The sequence below is a fragment of the Sinohyriopsis cumingii genome, chromosome 15 (assembly GCF_028554795.1).
Source record: "Sinohyriopsis cumingii isolate HCF-2022 chromosome 15, ASM2855479v2, whole genome shotgun sequence".
Classification (NCBI taxonomy): Eukaryota; Metazoa; Mollusca; class Bivalvia; order Unionida; family Unionidae; genus Sinohyriopsis; species Sinohyriopsis cumingii.
The window spans coordinates 95,320,005-95,343,974 of record NC_142975.1 but is presented as its reverse complement, the minus strand read 5'-3'; the positions used below and the strand labels follow the sequence as shown (position 1 = coordinate 95,343,974).

Sequence of the window (23,970 nt, the reverse complement as noted above, 5' to 3'; positions counted from 1 at the left end):
TGCATATCAGTATTTTGTTTCTGAACATTGACCAAAATCAAGTTAACGGTCTTCCAAACTGGCATTCATTTTTGTTATTAACAACATAATACATACATAATATTTATACATGATTATTATATAAATATTCAGATCTTTCTTACTGGAGATGAAAATGTTTATTTAATTTGAGTCTAGGATATTAGTTTTCCACTTGGAAATTCCTACACATTATGACAACTTTGAATGTTTTAGAGTCGTAACTTGATGAACTTAGATTTGGGGAAAATATTATTGCCCTAGGCTTTGAAACAAAATTTCCATTTATAATTGGAGAAAAGTTGTTCTTTTATTTTGTTTTTATTTACAACATAAATACACTTTGTAAAGATAAACAACAAAATGAAGATCAGTGTATGCTAATTGAATGTATGCCATGATTTGTAACATTCGAAAAAACAAGAGCTAAATTCGTATTTCATGGCTAGGACATGGAAGGACACATATTGTACCACACTTTAAACCAGAATTAAAAAAAAAGGATTCTGACTGTTTTTTCTTCTTCTTCTTCTTCGCCATTACTTCAGATTACATGTAGCATATATCTGTTCGAATTCCAGAACTGTTGCAAGGTTACGCTTTCGAAATGTGACCAATAATTGAACAGTATGGAGCACAATATTCATCGTAGTCAGTGTTATGCTAACAAGCCTTGCCTTCCTGAAACAAAAAAAGAAATTCCACGCTCTACACGAAAACGAACACTCGTCAAATCCGCGTGTTACGAACAACATTGCACGAAACAAGTTAAACAGCAGAATATTGATGGTGAATTACTGACAGTGTTCTACTTCTGGACACCACGTACGGACTAATAACCAAATTTTCAGGTTTGAGCATGGCAAAATGTGTCAGTTCTGATTAAATCGTCCAGAATAGAACAGAATGACACATTATCAAATATGAAAACGAACTGAAGGAAGAATTAAATGACCGCTGACATAAAATAAAACAAGATCATGACGTCGATTGTTTACTTTGAAAGTTTCAACAGATTGAAACTCAGATCTCTAACGTTTTCTGGCTCATCGTGCTTGTAACAAAAGCATTGAAGTATATTTATTTCATTATTGTCCAAATACTAGCGTGATTACTGCAGGATGATACAAAAAATTGTGGTTCGCGTACTCTTGCTGATTTTACTGAATGGATTTTCGACCCCACCGACGAGACATGGAGCTAATATGAAGTCCATCATTACTGGAACTGTTATAGATAGGGTACAGTCATTGCAGACAGGTTTCTTCTGGATAAAATGTCTCTCCGTGGCAGCGTTGCATTAAGATACCACTACTCGGAAAAATACCGCAAACTCCTCTAAATGACGTCCCGGGATGTGACCCGTATCAACCGCCCCTTACAGTGGCCCCGTCTCCTCTTACGACGGACAATTTATATGAACCATTATTCAGAACAAGGAACATAGTTTCCAACAGTAGTCGTTAATAGTGCTAAAGTCATTCAAATGTAAGTCGTATAACTTAAAGATTCCTTCCGTTATTTAGCCATGGCTTTATGCACAATGCTTAAAACGTTCCGAATGACAGAAAAGGTCAAAGGTTATTTTCATGACAGAAGCTAATAAAGGCATCATGCTCTCACATGATGGTATGCACACAGCACAAAGAGAAGCATTCTACATTTGGTACTAACTTCACTCTTTCTTTTTTAGAACTCTCAGTGGAAGAGATCTACAAACAAATGTAGCAACGACGTAAGAAGTTTGAAAGTCGGGGATACCAAGTGATAGAAATGCCAGAACACAAGTACAATATACGGATCAATTTAGATGCATTATGTGCTTGTATGCGTGTGTGTGAGAGAGAGATTTGGATTTTTAACGTAGCTTTAACAAGTGTTCAGTCATATTGTAACGATGTCTTCAGTGTGACAGTTTATAGTGATGTCAAACACTGGGGCATCATGCTGCAGACATGTAGCATGTTGTTCCATCCATTCACATTTTCCTTACGCCAGGCTGACCAGTCATAACACTAACGTCTTAACGCTGAGCGCCAAGCGAGGCAGCTGTTAGTAGCATTTTGTAAGTCTTTGGTATGACTCGATCGGGGATCGAACCCATGACCTCCCGCATCCGAGGCGGACGCTCTAACCACTAGGCCACCGGAGAGGTCTAGATGCATTGTAAAAGTATGCAAAGTGGTGAATACTGAGGTTTTGAACGCATGAGGCAGTTTATATGCAGGACAGACAAAAAAGACGCTAACTATACGAAACAAACTAAACTCGAGAAGCGCAAATCAAATACATCCTTGTTTCCATGGCAGCTAGTCCTATGGGTGTCTAGCACCAGAAGACAAACATAAATACTTCAAAGGTACGAATATTAGAAGGCATAACTTTGGAACATGTGGAAATGAATGGAGGAAGACGTTAGTTTTCCAAATATCATACTGAATTGTTAGTGGGAAGGACTAGCTTAACGTTTTCTTTTTGCAAAGACCGATAACTTGCTACATGACGCACAAAACACACGCAAAGCATAAGTGTAGATTTGATTTCGACTACTTAGTTAGAAGTCGTAGCAGCCAGTACTCATTTAAAACTTCATGACGTATTGGAACATTTAGGAAAACGTCTTTTACTTTGACATCGATAGTTGCAAGCTAGCCATAACAGTTGATGTTGACATACTTTACAGTTAATAATTGAATTATGTTGCAGAAGTGATCGTTTGACAAAATGTAAGGCATATAGTATACTGTTGCAAAATGTTATGGCATAAACAATAGCCCCCCCCCCCCCCTCCTCCACCTCGTGCTTCTCTTGTAGTTGGCCCCACCGGTTTGTTGTACATGACTGGCTATCGCTATCCAATTATTCTGATAGCGCTTCCACAAAGGCCATTTTTGTCAAGTTTTTGTATTGAGGAGCGTTCACATCGGCAACCTTGGTGAAAGTGTCATTTTTTATGTCTGAGCTTATGTGAACTCCCCGTGTGCTGCTATAATAATAATAATAATAATAATAATAACAATATTATTATTATTATTATTATTATTATTATTATTATTATGAACAATAACAATAATGACTTTATTTTAAGAGGATAATATAGTTAGCATTAATGCTAATCTCCCGTATGTTCATCAAAAATGAATAAAAATCCATACGTTTCTCTCTCTCTCTCTCTCATATATATATATATATATATATATATATATATATATATATATATATATATATATATATAAACTTACATAACACGTACAAAAATGACATGTATAATAATTGGGGATTATTTTATTAATTTAAAGCAACATTAAAGAGTAAAATATGTTTGCATAATACAAAACTGGAATATAAGTCTGGATATAATTAGTAGACAGCCACAAGTTTTTCATCATACACGGATTTAAATGTATTGTAAGAAGCTATCTTTCTAATTTAACTAGGAATAGTGTTCCTGTATTTTTGAACCGACATTTATCAAAATAGGAATACCAAGAAAATGGGATAAAACGATACACAGACAAAATGATGTATCTGTGTTTTGTTTCGAGTGGGTGGAAATAACAAGTCTGATACGGCACAATATAGGTCGCCTGGCTGAGATTACGGTCTATGAAAGGAGTTATTTGTTCCGACTCAGAACAACAAATTATGTGGCTTTGTTTATTTTTAACATATCTCTTTTTTATTCACACATTCTTTAGAAAATGTATACTTTAAACAATATAAATGAGGCATTTGGCGGTTTATGAAAGATGGTGTCCAACCCTCAACATGTACACGTATTTCTCTGTGGAATAATGGATTTAGTCTTTAGCTTTTGGATTTTTAAAATTGTTGTATGATACATTCGAACAAAATTAATATGTAATCACGACTACGTGAATTTTTTCATTACTTCTCGAAGGGAACGTATGTTTCGGCTGTAAGTTGCCCTTCACTTTCATTCTACGTACTGAATAGACACTCAACTTCCAAACAAATTTCAGGTTATATTTTTACAGACTAATAATAATTGAATACAGTCAATTTATACAGAAAGCCATTCATTTACAATACATTCAAACTCTTATCGTCTATTTTTTCAGTTAATGAAATAAAATATTAATGCATTGAACATAAACTGATAATTTAAGCATATAATTAAGAAATCAAACGTTCTTTGTAACATGCGGATTATATATTTAATATATGTTCATATATATTTTAAGACGAAAATTATAAACAATATTGTAGTATTGATCTGTGTTGGTCTCTTTATTTTCTACTTGAACAGTCGCAAGAATTTAATATGTAAACATAAATTTTCCTCATTGTCCCCTAGTGATCACACAAACACTGTACATGCCGGATGTAATACTTCTGATTTGGGTCACAGTCAAAACAACTGCTGATCACGTTGATAGTCTACTGTTATGTTGCAATTTTTAATGCGTTTGATCCTCAGATTTACTAACCGAAGTCTTTTCCTCTGTAATTTTAATAGAGAAATTGTAACTCGTTCCACTTAAACATGTTCTTAAAAAAAATTCAGCAGACCGTATTTTCAACAATCTGAAGCTTTAATGGCTTTTAACTTATTTTTTTGTATTGATGATTTGCATTATGGAATGTCTCGTAAGAATTAATCAAGGGGTAAAATGTTGTCCAGTCGTTGAGCATTTCTTACCATGCCTGATTCTTGAATCGAGACTCGAGTCCATTAGTCTTACTTACTTTGTCTTGAATTTTTTTCAAGCGTACACCGAAGTATATGGGGTATATACTAATTGTTTATAAAAAGAACGAAGGACGTGGTCATGTCTTTGCGCTTTTATTGATATACGGTAGGTAATCGGATGCAAGACCAGTGACGGTTTTCTATATATATTAATCTTTATGTGATGCAACACTTTCACATAATGGTGGTTAATATTTTTATTGGAAATTATGTCAGACGATGCTGTTAAAATAACTGCTTTAAAAGCATTCCTGCACTTCGGTGTTACAGTTTAGTAATATTATCAATCTAATCTATTGAACACTGCTATCAATTAAGACACATATCAATGAAGACTGCTATAAATGAAGACACATAGCAATGAAGACACATATTAATTAAGATACATCGCAATGTAAATACAAAGTAATGAAGACTGATATCAATAAAATACATACCAATGAAGATAACTATCATTGAAGGCTGCTAACAATGAAAACATAACTGAAATCACATATCAGTTAAGATACATAACAATTTAAATACAAAGTAATGAAGACTGCTATCAGTGAAGATACGTATCAATGTAGACTGCTGTCAATGAAGATACGTATCAATGAAGACTGCTATCAATGAAGATACGTATCAATGAAGACTGCTATCAATAAAACACCTCGCAATGACGATACAAAGTAATGAAGAAATGAAAACTAATATCAATGAAGATATAAAATAACGAAGACAGCTATCAATGAAGATACAAAATAACGAAGACAGCTATCAATGAAGATACAGATCACTGAAGGCTGCTATCAAATGAAGACAAATGGCTATGAAGACTGCTATGAATGAAGACTGCTATCAGTTAGGACTGTTATCAATGAATATCATATAAATGACGACTGTTATCAAATACGACTGCTATAAATGAAAAAGCATATCAATGAACGGATTGAATGTATGTTTGAAATTGATAATAGGCAATGGATTTGCCGTGATGTTGGACCGATGTATCATCAACGAGTGTAAACAGGATATTTAAGACATAGGGTGTGATCGTTAATAAAGTGCAGAAAAGAGGACAGTCCGAAAAATGTAGTGTTTTGAGACAAGTCATTTTGCTTATACTAATCATAATGAGAGATTTCCATGACTATCATCTTGAGTCCTGTTTTTGTTAGATTGCGATTTAGCAAAGTGTGTGAAATAGGTCAAAATGTAAAGTTTGCTGATTTCTTCAGAACAATATTTAGGTCATCCTCAGTAAAGACCCCAATGTATAAAGACAACTTAACAACAGATAGTCATTCATCTATGAGTGTAATCAGGATAGGTTTAACCGGAGTGAGATCGATATATAGTGTTGTATACGTATTGAGACAGCCAGTGGATAGGTACAAAATGAGTTTATCGATTATTGTTAAAAGGACAGTCACGACAAAAATAGGGTTATAGCTCCATGGATCTATAATGGATCGGACTTGCGAAAATAAAGAAGAATAAATATGGCTTACTTTAATGCATAATATAATGCATCAGCTTGTAAACAGTTCTAGAAAAGATCAATAATAAAGATGGATACAATCATATATATTTTAATGCATGCATTTATCATCCAAACTACGATCATGATAGCTCAGGTAATACTGATCGTGCTGGTGTTGCATATCATTGTATAATCATGTAATTTTTCACCCCAATTCCAAATATAGCTATACTATAATGACATACATCCTTAAAACAGACTAAGTAACAGGAACTATATATATATATATATATATATATATATATATATATATATATATATATATATATATATATATCGCTTTATCATTTCTTCTTGTTCTTCTTGAAAAATTGTTTCCAGTACATCGGTAATTGTCTGTATATACACTGTGCCCGCTGCGCTCTGATCGAGGCCTCTCTTAAGTCCTTGCCATTTCGGTGTGACACTAGTTATAATTTTGGCTCTGGAATGTACAACGTATGCAATCAATATTGTAGATTATTTTTTCTTTTAGGACGGTTTGCAGTCATAAGTCAAGTTTAAGTCCATCTGGTGTAGGTGTTTGGCGCTAGATAGATTGACACACACACAAATACATACATACATACATACATACATACATACATACATACATACATACACACACATACACACACACACATACATACATACATACATACATACATACATACATACATACAGGCACATAGACCCAAACATGTATATAGCTCGAGCGGGGGATATATAGATATTTAATGCCCTTAAGTCATAAATGCATAAAAGAAGCGAGTACCTGCATATAAACCACAATGCATCAAGCAAAGTGAGAAAAAGACGTAGACCCACGTTAATTCCTGATTGTAACCTGAAATAAAGAACAAAATGATGTATATATCTTTCATATACATTTTTACGAATTATTAACGTCAGTTAGTAAAATTCACGCCCCCAGAAGAAAATCTTAGTCAACGAGACACAGCGTTGTTGTGTCATTATCTTTATTTGATACGATGCAAATGATATCAAAAATGTATCTATTAGCAAGTTGAGTTAAATGCATACAATATTATGTCTTCCACAAATTTCAACAAAAAAGAACCATATAACACATACTTTTTTACTAGCTTGTCACCAATAAAAGTCAGATTTACTTTTGGATGGACACACCATTTAGTCATTCATAGTCAAAAATGTTAATCTAATCCATAATGTCAGAAGAAATGGAAGTTTAAGAAGTCGCTATCACTATCTAACGATAATTAAAAGAGAAAGATAAAAAATATTAACATGCACATTAAATGGATTTATTGATGAGATCTGTGCAAAGAGTAAAGTAGAGCTGTTGATATCAAGCTATACCTCTTCCACCCGATTTGACGTCTGTAATGCCTGCAAAACAGGAATGATTGCATGTTATATGTTAATATATCCTTTCATTTGAATGATCAAAGCCATGAGCTAAGTTTCGAGATTCCCTATCAGACAAAGAGAATTTTCGGAATGATCCAATCTTTCTGCGATATTTTATTGTGGTCATGGAAAGTGGTATTTGAATTACAGTGGCTCTTTGCAAGATAGCTTTCGTCTGTAAATTTGGATCATCTGAATCGGTAATATTATAGTTATATACTTTGCATGAACGTACCTTAATTCATTAAAGAATGACCATATTAGATGTAAATTTGGTGATACTGTTTCAAAAGAGGCTGGGATACATTCTATTAGAGCTACCCTTGCGTCTAAATCATTCTTCATCGCAGTTCAAGGATTAGATTTGGATACACCTTATTATTCTGTGCAGGATTTTGACTTATATATTGGTGCATTACATTAATTTAATTACTTTTAGTATTAACAAATAGCGCAAAATTACTGACAATTTTGTCTTAATTGGTTAATATGAAACTTACTCTTGACTTCGACATGCACTTTAGCAGAATAGGCATGAAGGTATCGCCAATGACTGGCTACACACTGGTATGCACCGGTATCGTTCAATTGCAGATTACTGATACGCAGTCGTTCGTCCGTAGGGTGAATTCGTTCAGTTTGGTTCAAGGTTTGGCCATCTTTCATCCAGGTGACGGTGGGTTTTGGAAATCCTGATGCCGTGCATCGCAACTCCAAGGTGTCTCCTTGAACCATGCTCTTGTCTTTGTCGCAAGTTTCGATTTTTGGGACAGCTGAAATGATAGATCGCAATGAATATTTACAAGTACGTGTATCATAACCACGGGAATGATCAATGAATAATGTTTGACCAAACTTCAAATGTAACATGACATCTGGATTTTCAGGTGCCTAGCTAATTGGAAACGTTCCTTGAAATAGTTTACTATTTCAGACATATTGATGTTCACAACAAAAAAATGAAAGCCGAGTTAACCGTGTTCATTCCATATGTCAATTTTTGGGAAGGTTTCCATGATAATGATACAAATGGATTAAACAAAAATCTACGGGTCCATAATTATAAATTCCTAGCAAAATGAACACATCAATGAAAATGTGATAACCTATATTTTGTGTATTTCACTCTTAAAGTCCAGTTTCCGATGAGACTTGTTAATGTTGTTATTATGAATTTTCAGTCGGAGACACGAATGTTTGCTTATCTTGTATCATTTTCGCTCATGATACGCTGTAGATAACACGAAACCTGCTTATAATGCCACTCCTCTCATCCGAAAAGCATCATGAGGAAGCGCCCTGCCCTTCCTCAGCCGAGCGTAAGAGTTTTCTGTGCAACGAGATGTGCTGTTGAAGGCAGACCTCAGTAATCATAGCAAACTGAATGCTTTAACAATCTGATTCGTGCCAACATAAACATACCAGGAGCCTGCGTTTAAACAAGCGGTCTAAGTGGGTTTAATATATTTTACCTAGCTATCGTATATGTACGTGTTGAATACATGTCTTGAAATCGTCCAGTGGAAAAAAAGGACATTGAAGAGTAATGTTTTGCCATTATGTCTATTAGTCGTAAGTACATAGTTCTAGTTCCATTGTACAAAAAGGTGGGCCACACATATTACTTCTGTTTTTATCGATGTTCCATTTTCCATTTACTGAAATCGAGCCACGGTTGTATGACCTAAAGCAAGTACAGTACTGTAAACGGCAAATGATACGAGAACTCATGTTAGTTGCAATTGTACTATATGTATCCTGCTGAAAGTTCGCACAGAAACCAGTCAACTTTATTCAGTCTAAATGATTCAGACCTTTGACCTAAACTCAACGGGCTTCTTCCCTTTCCAAAGCCTTTTAAGTTCTCACTTTGCTGCATACTATTCTTCGAATTAGACTCAATGTGTTTCTTCCCTTCTCTAAGCCTTTTAATTTCTCACTTTGCTGCATAATATGCGTCGAATCAGACTCAGTGGGCTTGTTCCCTTCCCTAAGCATTTTAATTTATCACTGTGGTTTCGAATCTTTGGTTGCAGATTAAGACTACAATACCATTTTCTACAAAAAACTTGCTTGGCATAATAAGTGTGTCCAATGACCAGAACACAGTCATTTCAGTTGATAAATAAACTAGCAAAATTAAATTATAGCTGTATAGTTTGACTCAGCATAAACGATGAAAGACTGAATAATTATGGAAAAGAGAATGCTTATTGTAGAAGTTAATATTACCGTAACCGGGCATTTGAATATTGAAAAATAAACTTAGCGTTTTCTTTAATATTATAAAACCATTGTATCTAGAGGCAGAAAGAAATGTAGAAGATATGACATAAAAGACCGACAATAGTAAAGATTGTTCTCACTGATGATCCAAGTTTCTTGGTTAAGCACGTGTTTGAAGTAAGCCAGTAAAGACCTTCGAGCATATCAGTGTATCAAGTTTGAACCCATAGTAATATTACCCAGATGTGTTAGATGATTGCTGCCTCTAATGTAAAGGATTGTGACTGTCAAAAAATCAAACTTTAACAATGTTGACCATAATGCTTAAAGACGACACGACAGACACGATTTGAATCTCTATCACATCACAACGTACACGATACCACTGTAGTGATATTATCAGCGATTCCCATTGGCCTATAGTCAGTGATGTCGACAGTATGTGACGTTTGCGAACCTAAAAGTATCATTTTAATAGCCTTATAAAGGTATGGAAAAAAGTTCTTTTCACTAATTGCTCAAAGCAAATCTATTAATCAGAAAGGCATCTTACAATATCTTAAGAGTTTTAAGAGAACGCACTATTTCTCAACAAGTGTGCTGTGAACGACAATGTTAAATAGTCCTCTATTTAGTTAACTGTAATTTGTGCACAATGACCCTTACGTTTGATCCTGTACTTCTTCCTTATCCTAAATACAGGCATATCACAAACGTTGTGACTTATCGGTGATATAGAACTAATGTTATTTTTGCAGAAACAATTCTTCATGTTTCATTGACCTTAAGCTTTGACTTTTTAACCCAAATCAATAACGTTCTTTCTCATTCCAAGTGCAAGCCATCTAAAAGGGTTGCTTGAGGTACGTGATGTTGAACTAATGTTAATGTGTGGAATCAAGTTCAAGCCAGCTAATAAGATTGGTAACTGTAGATGGTGGTAGACACAAGACCCTTTAGACTCTGAGCCAATAGTATTCTACTCCACCGTCTTAACTTACCATATAATATGGCTTCTTCAGGAAATCGCCCCTATCATATCATCTCAAATGTGTCATATCAGTAATGGCTATCATAATGTATGGTCTTATATGAAACTTAAAAAGAAGGTGGATTTAACTATCCAATATATCACTGAAATTGAGTTAAGTTGCATGTGGTTAATAAATAAGATATGCATTCGACATCCTTTCAAAAGGAAGTATTGTCGTTTTATACATAACTACCCTGCAGTTGTACACAAACATGTAATTCAAATTGTTTTCTTCTTTGATGTTCGTTTACCAAACAAGCTGTAAATCAAACATGATTCCCCAGGCATATGTCGAGCACCACATATAGTTAACTATGCTAGGTTAAATGAAAAATTGAGCAAAATATATTGTGTACTCTATTATCCATTCTGAGAACTTCCTGAAACCCCTTTGGTCTGCATGCACCAAGCTACCAACTTGAATTAATCGTAGCCACCGTGACTATTGTTAATTGTAGTTAATGAAAGTAGAGCACGGGAAAAGGTGATGTAATTTTGCAAGTAACGATGAAGACAGTCTGAACTATGAACGCTTTCTACTATAGTATGTAAAGGTTTAATAACAAGTATTTTAAGCATATAATATAAAGGTTAAATAGCAAGTATGTTAAGAGCGAATTTGTTTTTGAACCAAGCCTAAATCAGTTTCGTAAAATAATTAATTTTCTACTGAACTGCTATCAAGAATTAGGCCATACTTTTCTCATACTCAGATGCAGAAGGTTCGAAGTAGTGTGAAGAAAGAGGGTCATCATATCACTAACCATTCACATCAATTGGTGGAGAGCGCACCTCCTGGTGAAATAACATGTCCCCCTTGTTAAAGACTAACACACATCTGTACTCCCCTGCATCTTGCCTCACTGAAAGCAAATACAAACTTCATGATCACAGGTCAACTACCAATATGATGTGATTTTCGCATTGAACAAAAACATTAAATATAGAATCGGTCATAGTTAGCATGAGAGGTCTCACTTGATTGATATCTGCGTAAATGCCAACAAACAAGAGCGTATGGCATAGACAAAACGTGGTCAATATGTGGTGATGCTCTGTAATGTTACCTAATGTTTCCGATTGAAAATATTATGATAGCAACTGCTTCGATCTTCCTTTAGCTTTTATACCTAATCCATATTTGGATCACATGTCAGTGACATTTGTCAAATATTGAAAAGCATCAATGCCAAGATGATTTCTGTCAGTATTAGTCAAACTCGGTATAGCGATTTTCTTAGATAAAGCACCATTTCTATATTGTAAAAGATCATCAAGCTATGATACTTTCTGAAAATTTTGGTGCGATTCTGTTAAACAAATATTTAGGAGAATGTATTAAAACAAAACGTTTCGCAGGCATATGTGATTGCAACGACAATATTGACAAAAGCATAATAAATGTACTCTAAGTTATACGAATTTTGTATCGTGGTTTTTGAGAAATCATTCTGAACAAATTCTTTATTTGGTAAATGGCATCCCTATTTGATGAACTATTTGGCACATTCGTATAATTTTGAAAGCCCCTATGTTATGAAGTGAAATGTAACGGACGGGATTAATTCAGTTTCGATAACATCTTTTCAGAATTTATCTTAAAATGAATGTATGGGTTACACGGATGCCTTTTTACAATGGATAAAGTATTTTAGCAATTGTTGAAACGCGTACTAACGAATAAAAAGAACATGCTAGGTTGAACCCTACCTGGATTTGAAATTTCCAGTGTTCTATTCTCTGTAAAGATAGTGTACTTTGAACTGTTTTGCAGAAGCCGTTCCTTGCCATCCAAAATCTGCAGCCACTCTGTGGTGACAGTAAAGCTGGTATCACTTTGGTTTATTCCTCTAACCTTACATTCAAGGACCAGACTCTGCTGCACTGGTGGAATGATCTCCACAAATTTCTCTCCACTTTCAGGGATGTCATACGATGCAGATAGAACTTTAAAAATATGTCAAACTTTAAATGCCATAAATAGAAATATGCAGCAAAGCATGACTGTCCAACAATTTTCATAGTATTTCATCTCATTTCAATCCAATAGATTGTGCCCCCCCCCCTCCACATAGCCCCACCATCTGAGGCTGGATAATAATGTCTAGATAACTGAACACAATTAAAATGAGACCCAAGTTGTTATGACATCAATTATCTGGGTATGTTACACATGTAGGATAGTGAATGCCCTTTCATACGTGTATCGAAACTAGATATATGCGTAACGTATCTTCTGTGCAAACTATATATATATATAAGGTACATTCTTACGCTGCCACCTTTGCATTTATTTTATTATACTTCCATTTGCCTGTGGACGTAAAAAATAAAATTGAGCATTGGAACTACCATGATTGAACCAAATTATATATATATATATATATATATATATATATATATATATATATATATATATATATAAACAATGTATTCTATATGGCGTGTTACTTGTTATATTTTATTTTATACTCTTTTATTACAATTAATGCAAGAATTTACGTGTATTTAGGTAGTGTTCTTATGTGACTTTGGTCTTTGTTCCCCCAATTCGAGTTTTGACAGCAGAGGGTTTGAATGGGCGAAATCGTCAGTGTTATATCTGGCAAGTGATAACTAACACCAGCCTCGAATATACCAGCAAACCCAGGGCGATCTCGGATTTCGTAATATAGACATTCCTATGCGTGGTACTAAAGCCACACTGAACATATTCGAAAGGCCTATCCCTCGTATCACCTATGGATAACATTGACTAATGCAAATTAACTTATTGCTGCTGCGTGAAATGTAAGTATCCGAGTCGGTATAGCACTACATATGTATATAGAATTGAGATCGGTCGTTTAACAGACGCATGAAGCACAAGGGTATGCAATACCCATGCAGATGTTACAAGCATGTATTTAATACTTAAAACTCACTGACCATGATTTTTAGTGTAGTGTAAGAGTTTAACCGCGGCAGACAATAATGACCGAACCAGGCAAAATATTCTCAAATTCATTGCGGTGCATCGAAAGATGGACGTTCCTTATATAATATAGGTCAAACTTGAATGTCTCAACGTTGCATTTGAACTATTTGCTTTCCCAAGCTCCACTTCCAGTGACGTAAGCTTATTCAGTCAATCAACAGAAATCGCTTTGTGTGACGGACATCATGGCAAGTACGCTACTGGAGTGTTTCATAAACCAATAACGGTTACGCTGAAATGGATTCAACAACAGCTCTATTCACCTCAGTCATGATTATGGCTGATGATATCATGTGTGAGTTTTCTGCAGCTACTCGTTATTGGATATGTGTGGTTCTCTTTCTCTTTCTCTAGAAGCTCCGGCAAGTCTACCATCACTTTGACATCACTTACGCACAAGGAGGGGCCGGACACAACGCATGCATTCTACCGTTGAGCATGTATCCTAACAAATAGTTATTCATAACCTGGCTGTATAAAATGGTCACTTAATAATGCAAGCAGTGGCCATGTCATGAAAATCACCAATAAGTGTGTTCCCAAACAACATCGAAAATATGACTTTTAAGCTCTGAAAATTACAATTTATTGATTCATTACAGATAATGAATTTATTTTTTGACAAGGTTGCTAGCAATCTAACAGCTAAGAACTTCGCAAGCACTCGCAGGTATTGTTAAACCAATGCATAAGAAAATATACGAGGACATGATTGACTGGGAAATGTTTTCTGAAAGTCATATGATATTCATCGTCTTGAAGTCGTCTCAGACATAACGCACTTGCACGCAATTAAGGTGTTGACAGCATTCGAATGAAAAATCCTCGGTGGCTATCACTATCTTCATCTAAATACAAAATGTGTGTTGCGAGTCGATATGTTTGACAAAATGTCGTGATACCGCCTTTCATATCTACAAGTTTGATCCTGTGCACTATTTAGCAAAAGCTAGAACGGCAAAGGATGCATTGTTGATGAGAATATGACAGATTGTAAGTGCTCATCGACATTGACCAACATCTATGTATTGCTAAATTACTTCGCTGCTGTATTTCTGTGGCGAGTCACATATATGTGCGTGCCAACAATCTAAACTTGTAAGGATATGACACTGCAACCTCAAACAGTTTCACTGTGTATCTAATTAGAATAAGCTTAATGGATAGAAAATGATGTCAATTGATGGGTTTTTGTGGATTGATCCTAGATAAGTTGGTGTGTCTTCTGGTGTATATGCTATTGGGTTACCAAAATCAATCAAGTTCTAGAAGTGGGATGGTACACCTTGATGAATACAGATTTGAGAACGAAGGCCACAGGCGAATTTGCGATATTTCAAAGCTCATGTATAATTCTGTATTCAGAAAAAGCATGGATAATCTGCGTAAATGGATCCGAATCGACCATGTCCTTGATAGTTAAAAAGATAAACGTCAAAGGTACCTCGCTGACCCGGCCGATGAATACAGGAAGATGTTTGATGGTGGGATTGTTGCCGTTTACAATATAAACCACAAAGCAACAAAACGCAAGCTGACAAAACCATCCATGTTGGTTCATCTGTGTCGAAAGTGTAGAAACTGCAGACGTATCAGTTTTATTGCGACAATAACAAACTGCTTTACCATGATGGGGTCAAAATGCCGTACGCCCACACTGCCTAGCTGTTAATGTCCATCACTACCAGCGAAGTGTAAACGGATGTGGCACAACCATGTTTGGTCAATAAACTTGATAGCAGTGGCTATCTGAAAGACTATAGGTCGTTTAGAAGGATGAGTAAAACGGAAGTTGATAAATATGAAGGTGAATACTCTGTTAACCCAGAGGAATCGTATATGATACCGCGACCTAAATTGTTTTCAGTCGTGGTTGGATCATACGTCTCCAAAGTAAAATAGAACAAGATCAGTCACACGGTCTATTTCGCAGAAAAATGTACAAAAGGTCATGTACATGAAATGTCTTCAAGACCAACGTAAAATCGCACACAGCGCAAATATAACACGGTGCCCGAAACATGACATGTGTATTTACCGATGTACAGAAGTGTGTTTGTACACTACCGAAACCTAGCAATCGAAAGTTCCCTATACAATCACCATTTATTCGTTTGGCCATCATCCTATTGCCGATGACCAGTCAACATGATTAATGGTGGTGCGCTTGTGCACTAAAGATATTTACTAGCGAACGTGTCCTTCTAAAGGTATTATACGAAACTAATAATACATACAAATGGCCCAATTCAATAGAATATCTGATCCTGCATTTGACATGGCCTCATCTATGTTGGTGAACCGAAGCAAACGAGACTTTGATTATTACTATTACAGGGCCTAACACTATATTTAAATAAAAATATAACTGCAAATGCAGAACACGTTTATGTTCTTCATTTTATGTCAGGCGATAATGTAAAACATGTACAGGCTAGAATGTCAATCATCCTGCCAATACCCAGTCAGATTTGTTGATAACGGAGTTATGGTGTTATTCAGCATCATTAATTGACAATGTTGACGCCTACATTGGCTATTTATGGTCTTGCTGAATACGGAGATAATTACGCGAGATCAGCTGGTCGAACTATAATGTTTAACAATGTGGATTCTCAACCGTGCGCAATTAGGCGACTTAGAAATATCGTAGACAAAGCTGATGCAGATGTACAGCTGCTCGAGTTTTAATAGAAACATTAACATGGTCGATTTCTGTGTTACTACCTTAACGTTCTACAGAATTGTATTTGTTTTCGTTTACGCAAAATGGAACCGCTTCAAACGCTACAGTTTCTTCCATATACCACCGACCCGAACCAACACGTCCATTGACCAGTCTTGATCTACTCGATATAGCGAAATCAGACAAATATTGTCGTGTGGCTTTATGCGCAATGAACATGCATCGATGGTACCACACATATTTGCAACCGGTATTATCAAACTTGATTTGAGAAATGGACTAGGCATCCATTGGGATGCATACATGGTGACAGCTCAGTGTCATTTATATTGTGATTTGTACTTGTATTTTGGACTTGAACCACCAGATGATGTTGTTAGTATTTTGACTAGGCAAGGAAAACAACCACTGTTTTATTTGAATATACAAATACACACTCGGTTAGTTGGTCTCTTATGCAGTCATCATGTTGTTGAAACATTTCACGCACTTGAGAGATCACAGCCCGTACGAACTGAGTTCGCATTAAAGTATTTTTAATCTTATACTAAATGTCAATACAAAATTTAAATACGTTACTAAGTTCGACGTGGTGCTAATGTAGATTTGAGCAGATCTGACACAAAGCAGATTGAATGAGTTTACCAGCAACATTGACATTGTTGTTAATTGTTGATCCAGGTGAGCTTGAAACTCAAAGTGGAAAAGTAAAACATATATGGTGGATATTCAAGATGTTATTGTCAAACTCAAAAGCGCTATCGCAAAGTACCTGGCTGAAGCCACTGACAACGGAGGAATCAGAGACGGTGGTATCTCGGTTGCACTTCGCAAGGACTATGTTGATGATAATATTCCTTCAACGAAACAATACGTGGATCAACTAATTGTAAACGCGCCCGCATCACCACGCGTAATGGGCGTTATGAGATTGGACTAGGTTTTAGTCTGCCAGTTCAGTAATAATACTTCGCTATTGTATTATTAATGGAAGAACCATGATGAACCCTCAATGTTACTGACGTAAAAAAATAATCCAATCAGAACAACAGCTGCATGATGAAATCATTCTGAGAACCTCATTGATTGTATAATATAAACGCGCGTGCTTGGTTATAAAAGCTAGTTATTGCACTGTTACAGCACCAACTGTTTGCCTTGGAATGGCCGGAATCACAGTCAGAGCAACCATTATAGGTGCACCAATCAGGATTATTGTCGGTCTTTATCAATAGTAGTATGTATCTCTGGCGGTGGTAGAATATTAATTTCAGTTCGATTGCTTTCACGAATACGTGTCTATTCAGAGCTAATTTTATCTAGTCAAAGCAACCGCAAAACAATTAGTAAACAGTATTCGGTAGCAATAGAGGATATTACGTTTCTGAGTTCAAGACAGTGCGGCAGGAAATGGAAAATTATTTTTAATTCCGAGGACAAATAAAGAAGCGTGTGGTTACTGTTTTACAGATATAAAAGGCGAGTAAAATAATCTTCACGTCAATGATTGATCGTCAATAGGTTTCTCCTTGTGTTTCGCTTATGTGCCAAACCATGGCGGATAGACGCTACGGTGATGGGTCTTGGTCCTACGGAAAAAAAAAAAACAATATATCTAAGATTACACTTCTCCATTTTTTTTAAAGATTGCTTCAAATAACAAATATTCATGGTATTGCGTCTGCGAGAGAAAATGTAAGAATAACCCTTGCATTGACCAGATGAAGTGGCATCCCTTGACAGTGTATTATGCATTTTAATACAAGTGATCCATGCAAAGTGGCAGCTGAAAATTCCCAGTCCACCAATGACTTGGATTAATATTTGGAAACAAATACATTGCTTTTCTCTTTTGGTAACAAATCTATTCTTATTACTATATTTTACATTTTCCAACAGTCTTTGGAACTGTGCATCAGCAACTCAAAATAAACATTTGTCAAGTATGTCTTCACTGACAACAATGAACCTGCCAACCGAAAAGCAATACCTATATTTCACCTAAATTTCACAGGCGACACAATATGTAATACTATTTTTGCTGTCGGATTTTGTGATATTGGGCCCAGCATTTCACTTTGTTTCAATTTGTCTCAGCATCAATATAAAATAGAACATCTGACTTCCTGCATTCTCCATAACAAAAACATCAAAACTCTTGCGTTTGCCTTAAAAGAGAGTATTCCCCCAAACGTCTAGTGCCTTGTGTTCTCTAGCTTTCGTTACAATTTCTATATAATACTAACTCTGTTGATTCCACATATTTGCAATGTTTTTAATTAGTTGCTTCTAAAAGGTGAATTTCTAAATTTCGTTATCGACTAAAGCTATCCCTTAGGTCCCAAACCTAGTAACTCTTATTCAAACTTAATGTTCCCCTCTCGTAAAAGGTTTCCACAATTTTTGCTCAAACCCTGGATAAATTCAGAGTTGAACACCATTATGTGGTGTTTGGATATATTTGCACAACTAAGCATATTATAGACATCTGACATTATCTTACATTGTAATACTCGCACTTCAATTACTGCTTCTGCCAGACAGCTGGTTAGATTATGACCTAAAATGCATTTGTATGTTACACCATCGTTGAATTGGACATCCGATTTGGTTATGACTAACGTGCGGATGGTTCGTTCTATATCTTGGGTGTTTCCGAATGCATAAGTATGAACTGAGACACCATTGCCAGTCTGAACTTTGATGTCTCTCTTCCAGAAACTCAACTGATACTCTTGCGATGCTAGTGTTCCATTGTGTATGCATGTTAGGTTTAATGTGCTGCCCTCGATCACCCAGTACTGTTTTAAGTTTGGCAGTATCGCCAGTTCTGAAAATAAAAAACAAGTAAGTACGTTTTATAAGCAAGGATTATTTTATAATGTGATAGCAAAGAATCACTTAACATCATGATGAACAAAACCATGAGAGAAGATTACAACTCAGATGATAAGGACTCAACACATGGTTCAAATTTCAGTGTGGTGTTTTGCTCTTTTCCTCATTTATACAGCAGTGGAAATCTGTTGGAACTTACTGTTGCATATTCAAAAGCTCCCATTTTGTCTGTGTTAGAATTAAATGCATGCCACTTAAGAGATATGTGCATTTCGACACGTGTATACAAATGTGCCCTGGTAAATATCATTCGCCTTTGTTGAGTGGTTTGGCTAAATTTATATTTTTGTTGAGTGGTTTGGCTACATTTGTATTTATATTGAGTGGTTTGGATAAATTTATATTTAAGTCCAGAAACTTCGAATATTCGATAAAAAGGTGAAATATGTCTAAAGGCCTAAAACCGTAGCCAGATAAAATGATAATGTCTACAATTATTGCGAAAATAAAGTAATGTATCCATTTTGAGTAGCAAAGATTTCCTAAGAAATAGTTTGAATCCCCAAAAACGCGAAAGTCCCTTACAAATTGGAACATGCATACACTTAAAACAGCTACTGCTCGATTTTATTTGTTTGTAATTATCAAGTTTATCCAACCATGCGCAGAAGCTTCCATGGATCACCGTTAGAGACAGATTGATTAATATAATCAACTCCATCTTAAAATTGGCAGGCACAGAAAGAGAAAAACAGAGAGATGCATCTAAAGGAGACTATAGCCGGAATGGTTAAAAAATTGGTGTGCTAGTCTTTTGATCCAAAGTGTGTAAGACCGAATCGATCCATCCATTGAGTAAGAAAGGGTACGCTATTGTATTGTGTAAGACACTTTAATTCCCTCAGCGCTATGTAAACCTGTTGTACTGCTGTCCCCGCACCCCCAATAAAAAAACGCCATATCATGTTTTTGCTTTGGAATATTTGTTTTAATATTTTATTGTTAAAGAAATTAGTCACTGACAGTCTCTCTACCTTTAACGCTGCCTCCTTCTAAGCATCTCGGTATAAATATAATTTTCTTTGTGGCACCTTTTGCTAAAGCATTTTGTCGCAGTAACAATACAAACGTGTTAAAGATCATGCCTTAAGCTAAAAATGTGGTCCTTGACTGGCCGTTGACAAATTAATTCTAAGTATGTAATATAACTCTAATATCTACTAAATATTTGATATCATCGTAAGTGTTTTATACACATTCTCCTGCATATTAAGCTCATTTTCTCTGAATGGTATATGTATATGTTATTCTTTGATTGCTCCAATTAGATAAATAATAAGAAGGAATGACCATGTCGTTGTTGAGAGAATATATAACTAAATATTCATGTTTGTTACGGGTAAATTGCAGGCGGAATCGGAACCTGAATATTTCCCAATCAATACCATTAAATGCAACAGTGAGAGTAATATATATTCTCCGACGAAACTAGAATATTCTATTTAAAAAAAAAGTTTTTTCTTTTAGAATTGACTGTACAATTTGTCGCTTGCCAGCGATCTTACTAATTTATTATAATTATTATTATTATTATTTGTTTTGCTTCGTTTGCTTCCTCTTGATCAATTTACATGAAGGAATGTAGCTATTGCTTATAAATTTGATTTGAAAATATTTTCAATTTATCAATATCGCTTAGCATGAAACAGATCGAAATAATTTATGCGGGTTTCTTGGCCTCAGTTTAAGGTTTGGGAGTACATTAGATGTATTATATTGCATCTTACACTATTCCATCCAACAACCATTTAACAGCTTTGCTAGCTAAATTTCAATTTCTTCAGTGTTGGAGAATCGGCGCACACATCTGTATTCCAATTCATGCTATATTTATACAGATACATAGAATATGCATCATAATACATCAATTGTCCGCCTAATACTGCCCACAGCAAATTCAAAATATAATTTATATCAGCCAGCACATTATATGACATGTCTATTGTATACATTTTTATAGAATAACCAATTTTTTCTTTTCCGCTCATTGCAGCTGACGACTTCATGGTCATCGCTTGACTAAACTGACCACAACGGCTGTACCATGAACTGAATTCACTGAGTATAATAACAACATGCCTAGCAGACAAACTGATTAACCATAAGAGCGAATTCGCTGATTTGCATCCTCTCTTAGTATTCATTACTGATCCTGAATAACTCAGACCTAAGTTATATTCCGACTTGTATTTAGACATTTTCTTGATTAGAAATTATATCACTGGATAGAAGAAACATTCCCTGGTTTTCAACTCAAATGAAGGAGGGGGACGTTACCATAATTCAGACCCAAGATCTCCATGTGCGTATCATATCATCTGTATACTTCGAAGGTGACATTACAAAATGAAAACTTAAGTTGGCATTACCATATTATTTGCCTGGCCAATAACTTATCCACTTGAACTGCTCAAATCAGAGTATAGAAAAATACTGTTTTCATTGGAATACAATTTATTTTATCTAAATATGGCACACATCTGACACCTTGTTATCTAACACTACTTCTAAGCTATGTCAAGTTAAGTTTAGGTTTTTGCTTTCTTCATGGTTACATGTTATGTATAACTACATTTTGCACTTGATTTTGTCTAAAATCATCCTCATGCTGTACCCGACCAATAGTATTTATTTGGAAACAATACAATATATAGCTAAGTATTTTTATATTATCGTGGATTATATATTCAGGTCAGTAGTAATGGTAAACATATTTATTGTCTTGTTTTTTTATAACCTTAGAAACTTCCTTCTTAGAGGGAAAGCTGCCTGAAGTTGACTATTTCCAGAAAATAATAATGCTGATGTACGTGCAGTAGAGAATATACTGTTATTTACATTATGATTATTGACTTTTGCCTTAATAGCCAATGCAGAATCATTAATTGTGTTGCGTTCAGATTTTGTTGGGGATGATTTATTTTTTCAAGGTATTATTCACGTGAACTTGAAAAATCTCCATTGCTTGGACAGAAACACGAACATGGAATAGTAAATTCAGACAAGAAACGATTTTGATTATATTATTGTGATGCATCCAAAAGACTGTAAAAGCAAACAAAAATTGTCGCAATCTTGTCAACGGGCACATTAGCACATTCGAGAATACAGGTACATAATCACATTCAATATTTAAACTTATTTGGAATAAAACAGGGTTCATACATTTGGACCAGTGATAAAACGTGGGATTTTATTCACAGTACTTTCTTTTGTTTTCACTTTGTTTTCTATGGAAAAAACCATTTGGTGAATTTTATAAACATTGCTTGTCTTCACTACTGTATAATACTACTACTGCCATAGGTCCGGTACGTAAGCCACAGACCCTGCTTGAACGGTTCATTAAAACAGGTTTTTTTTTTTTTTTAATAGCTGCAACGCGTGTGTAATGTCTAGGTGGAATGTGGTAAGATTACATGCCAACGAGGCCGGTCCGTCTGCGTCTGTGCATTTAGTTTTAAATGCATTCCGCTACCAATTATCCACAGCGAATCATCTATATAAAACGATTGACTAAAAAGGGATGCTACGCTGTGCTAGTTTGACTGGTGTCAAGTATTTGACAATGGATCATTAACACGCTTCTACCTGCGGTAAACGTTCAAATGAAGACAGAGTAGATATATGAAGATATATTTCTTTCTTTATGAAAGTAATTGACGTTTGCTTAAGCTGGCTGAAATAATAATTCGATGATGAAAAATGCAAGCAGGATCCCGAAAAATACAGTCTGGCGAAAAAATATAGATTGATGGAATTACATAAAAATAAACTTACCCTCTCCAAAGGAAATCGAAATATATGACACAATAACTGAGATTAAGACGCAATTCATCTTGGCCCTTCGAGAAGATTGTGTGCAATGAACAATGTAAAGGACGCAGACAAGATTTAGTCGGTGATAAATGTACAAAACATTATCTTGTTTACGCTTATTAATCTTAACACCGATGGATCAATGTATTATTCTACTTTGTGTCCACCCGTGTGCATACATTTCCTTCGCTCGTTCTTTACGTGGTACATGCAATGCGTTACTGAGATATGCAAAAGATTTTAATTATTTTCATTATTATATTTTTAAATCATGGTGTGTAAATAATGAGAAAAAAATATTTGTGATCTGAAATCTAAACAAGAACGTAAACAGCAAACCCTCTTATCGAAAAATAAACTATTCCATTTGCTCTTACAAACGGATATCCTGGTAAGTTAAGTGTATTCACTAATGCATATTGAAGCAAGTATGAATCGTGAATCTAATAATGTTATAAACCTAGGACATACAGTTTACAGCTCTGTTAGATTTCAGTGTTTGTTTATTATATGATATCTATGTTGGGCAAATGGTTGTATACCTGAGTAATTATACTAATGATGAATCCGACCTCTTAATGTATAGCATAAATAAGACTTTATGATATGGATTACTTTCGTAAAGTAGGGCGTCTATAACTTTTTATCACAGGGAAGTTTTCTAAATAGGTTTGGTGTACGTGTTTAGTAATCTTTAAGCTAC

At 35.2% G+C, this 23,970-nt stretch overlaps 1 protein-coding gene across 2 annotated transcripts; it reads right to left on the bottom strand.

The window, feature by feature from the left end:
- Positions 1–3,285: 3,285 nt before the first annotated feature.
- LOC149782349 (contactin-3-like) lies at positions 3,286–23,399 on the bottom strand. Of its 2 annotated transcripts, none has more exons than XM_089933729.1 (8): positions 23,229–23,399; positions 19,054–19,380; positions 12,598–12,834; positions 11,652–11,750; positions 8,129–8,401; positions 7,574–7,607; positions 7,012–7,085; positions 3,286–6,681 (listed from the first exon to the last, which is right to left on the bottom strand). In XM_089933729.1, the coding sequence occupies exons 1-8, from the start codon at positions 23,284–23,286 to the stop codon at positions 6,668–6,670; spliced, it is 1,116 nt and encodes a 371-aa protein (XP_089789855.1). In that variant the 5' UTR covers positions 23,287–23,399; the 3' UTR covers positions 3,286–6,667. The 2 variants fall into 2 exon arrangements, with proteins under 2 accessions (XP_089789855.1, XP_089789856.1); XM_089933730.1 differs by having other exon boundaries at positions 7,012–7,083; positions 7,578–7,607; positions 23,229–23,393.
- Between the last annotated feature and the right edge of the window lie 571 nt (positions 23,400–23,970).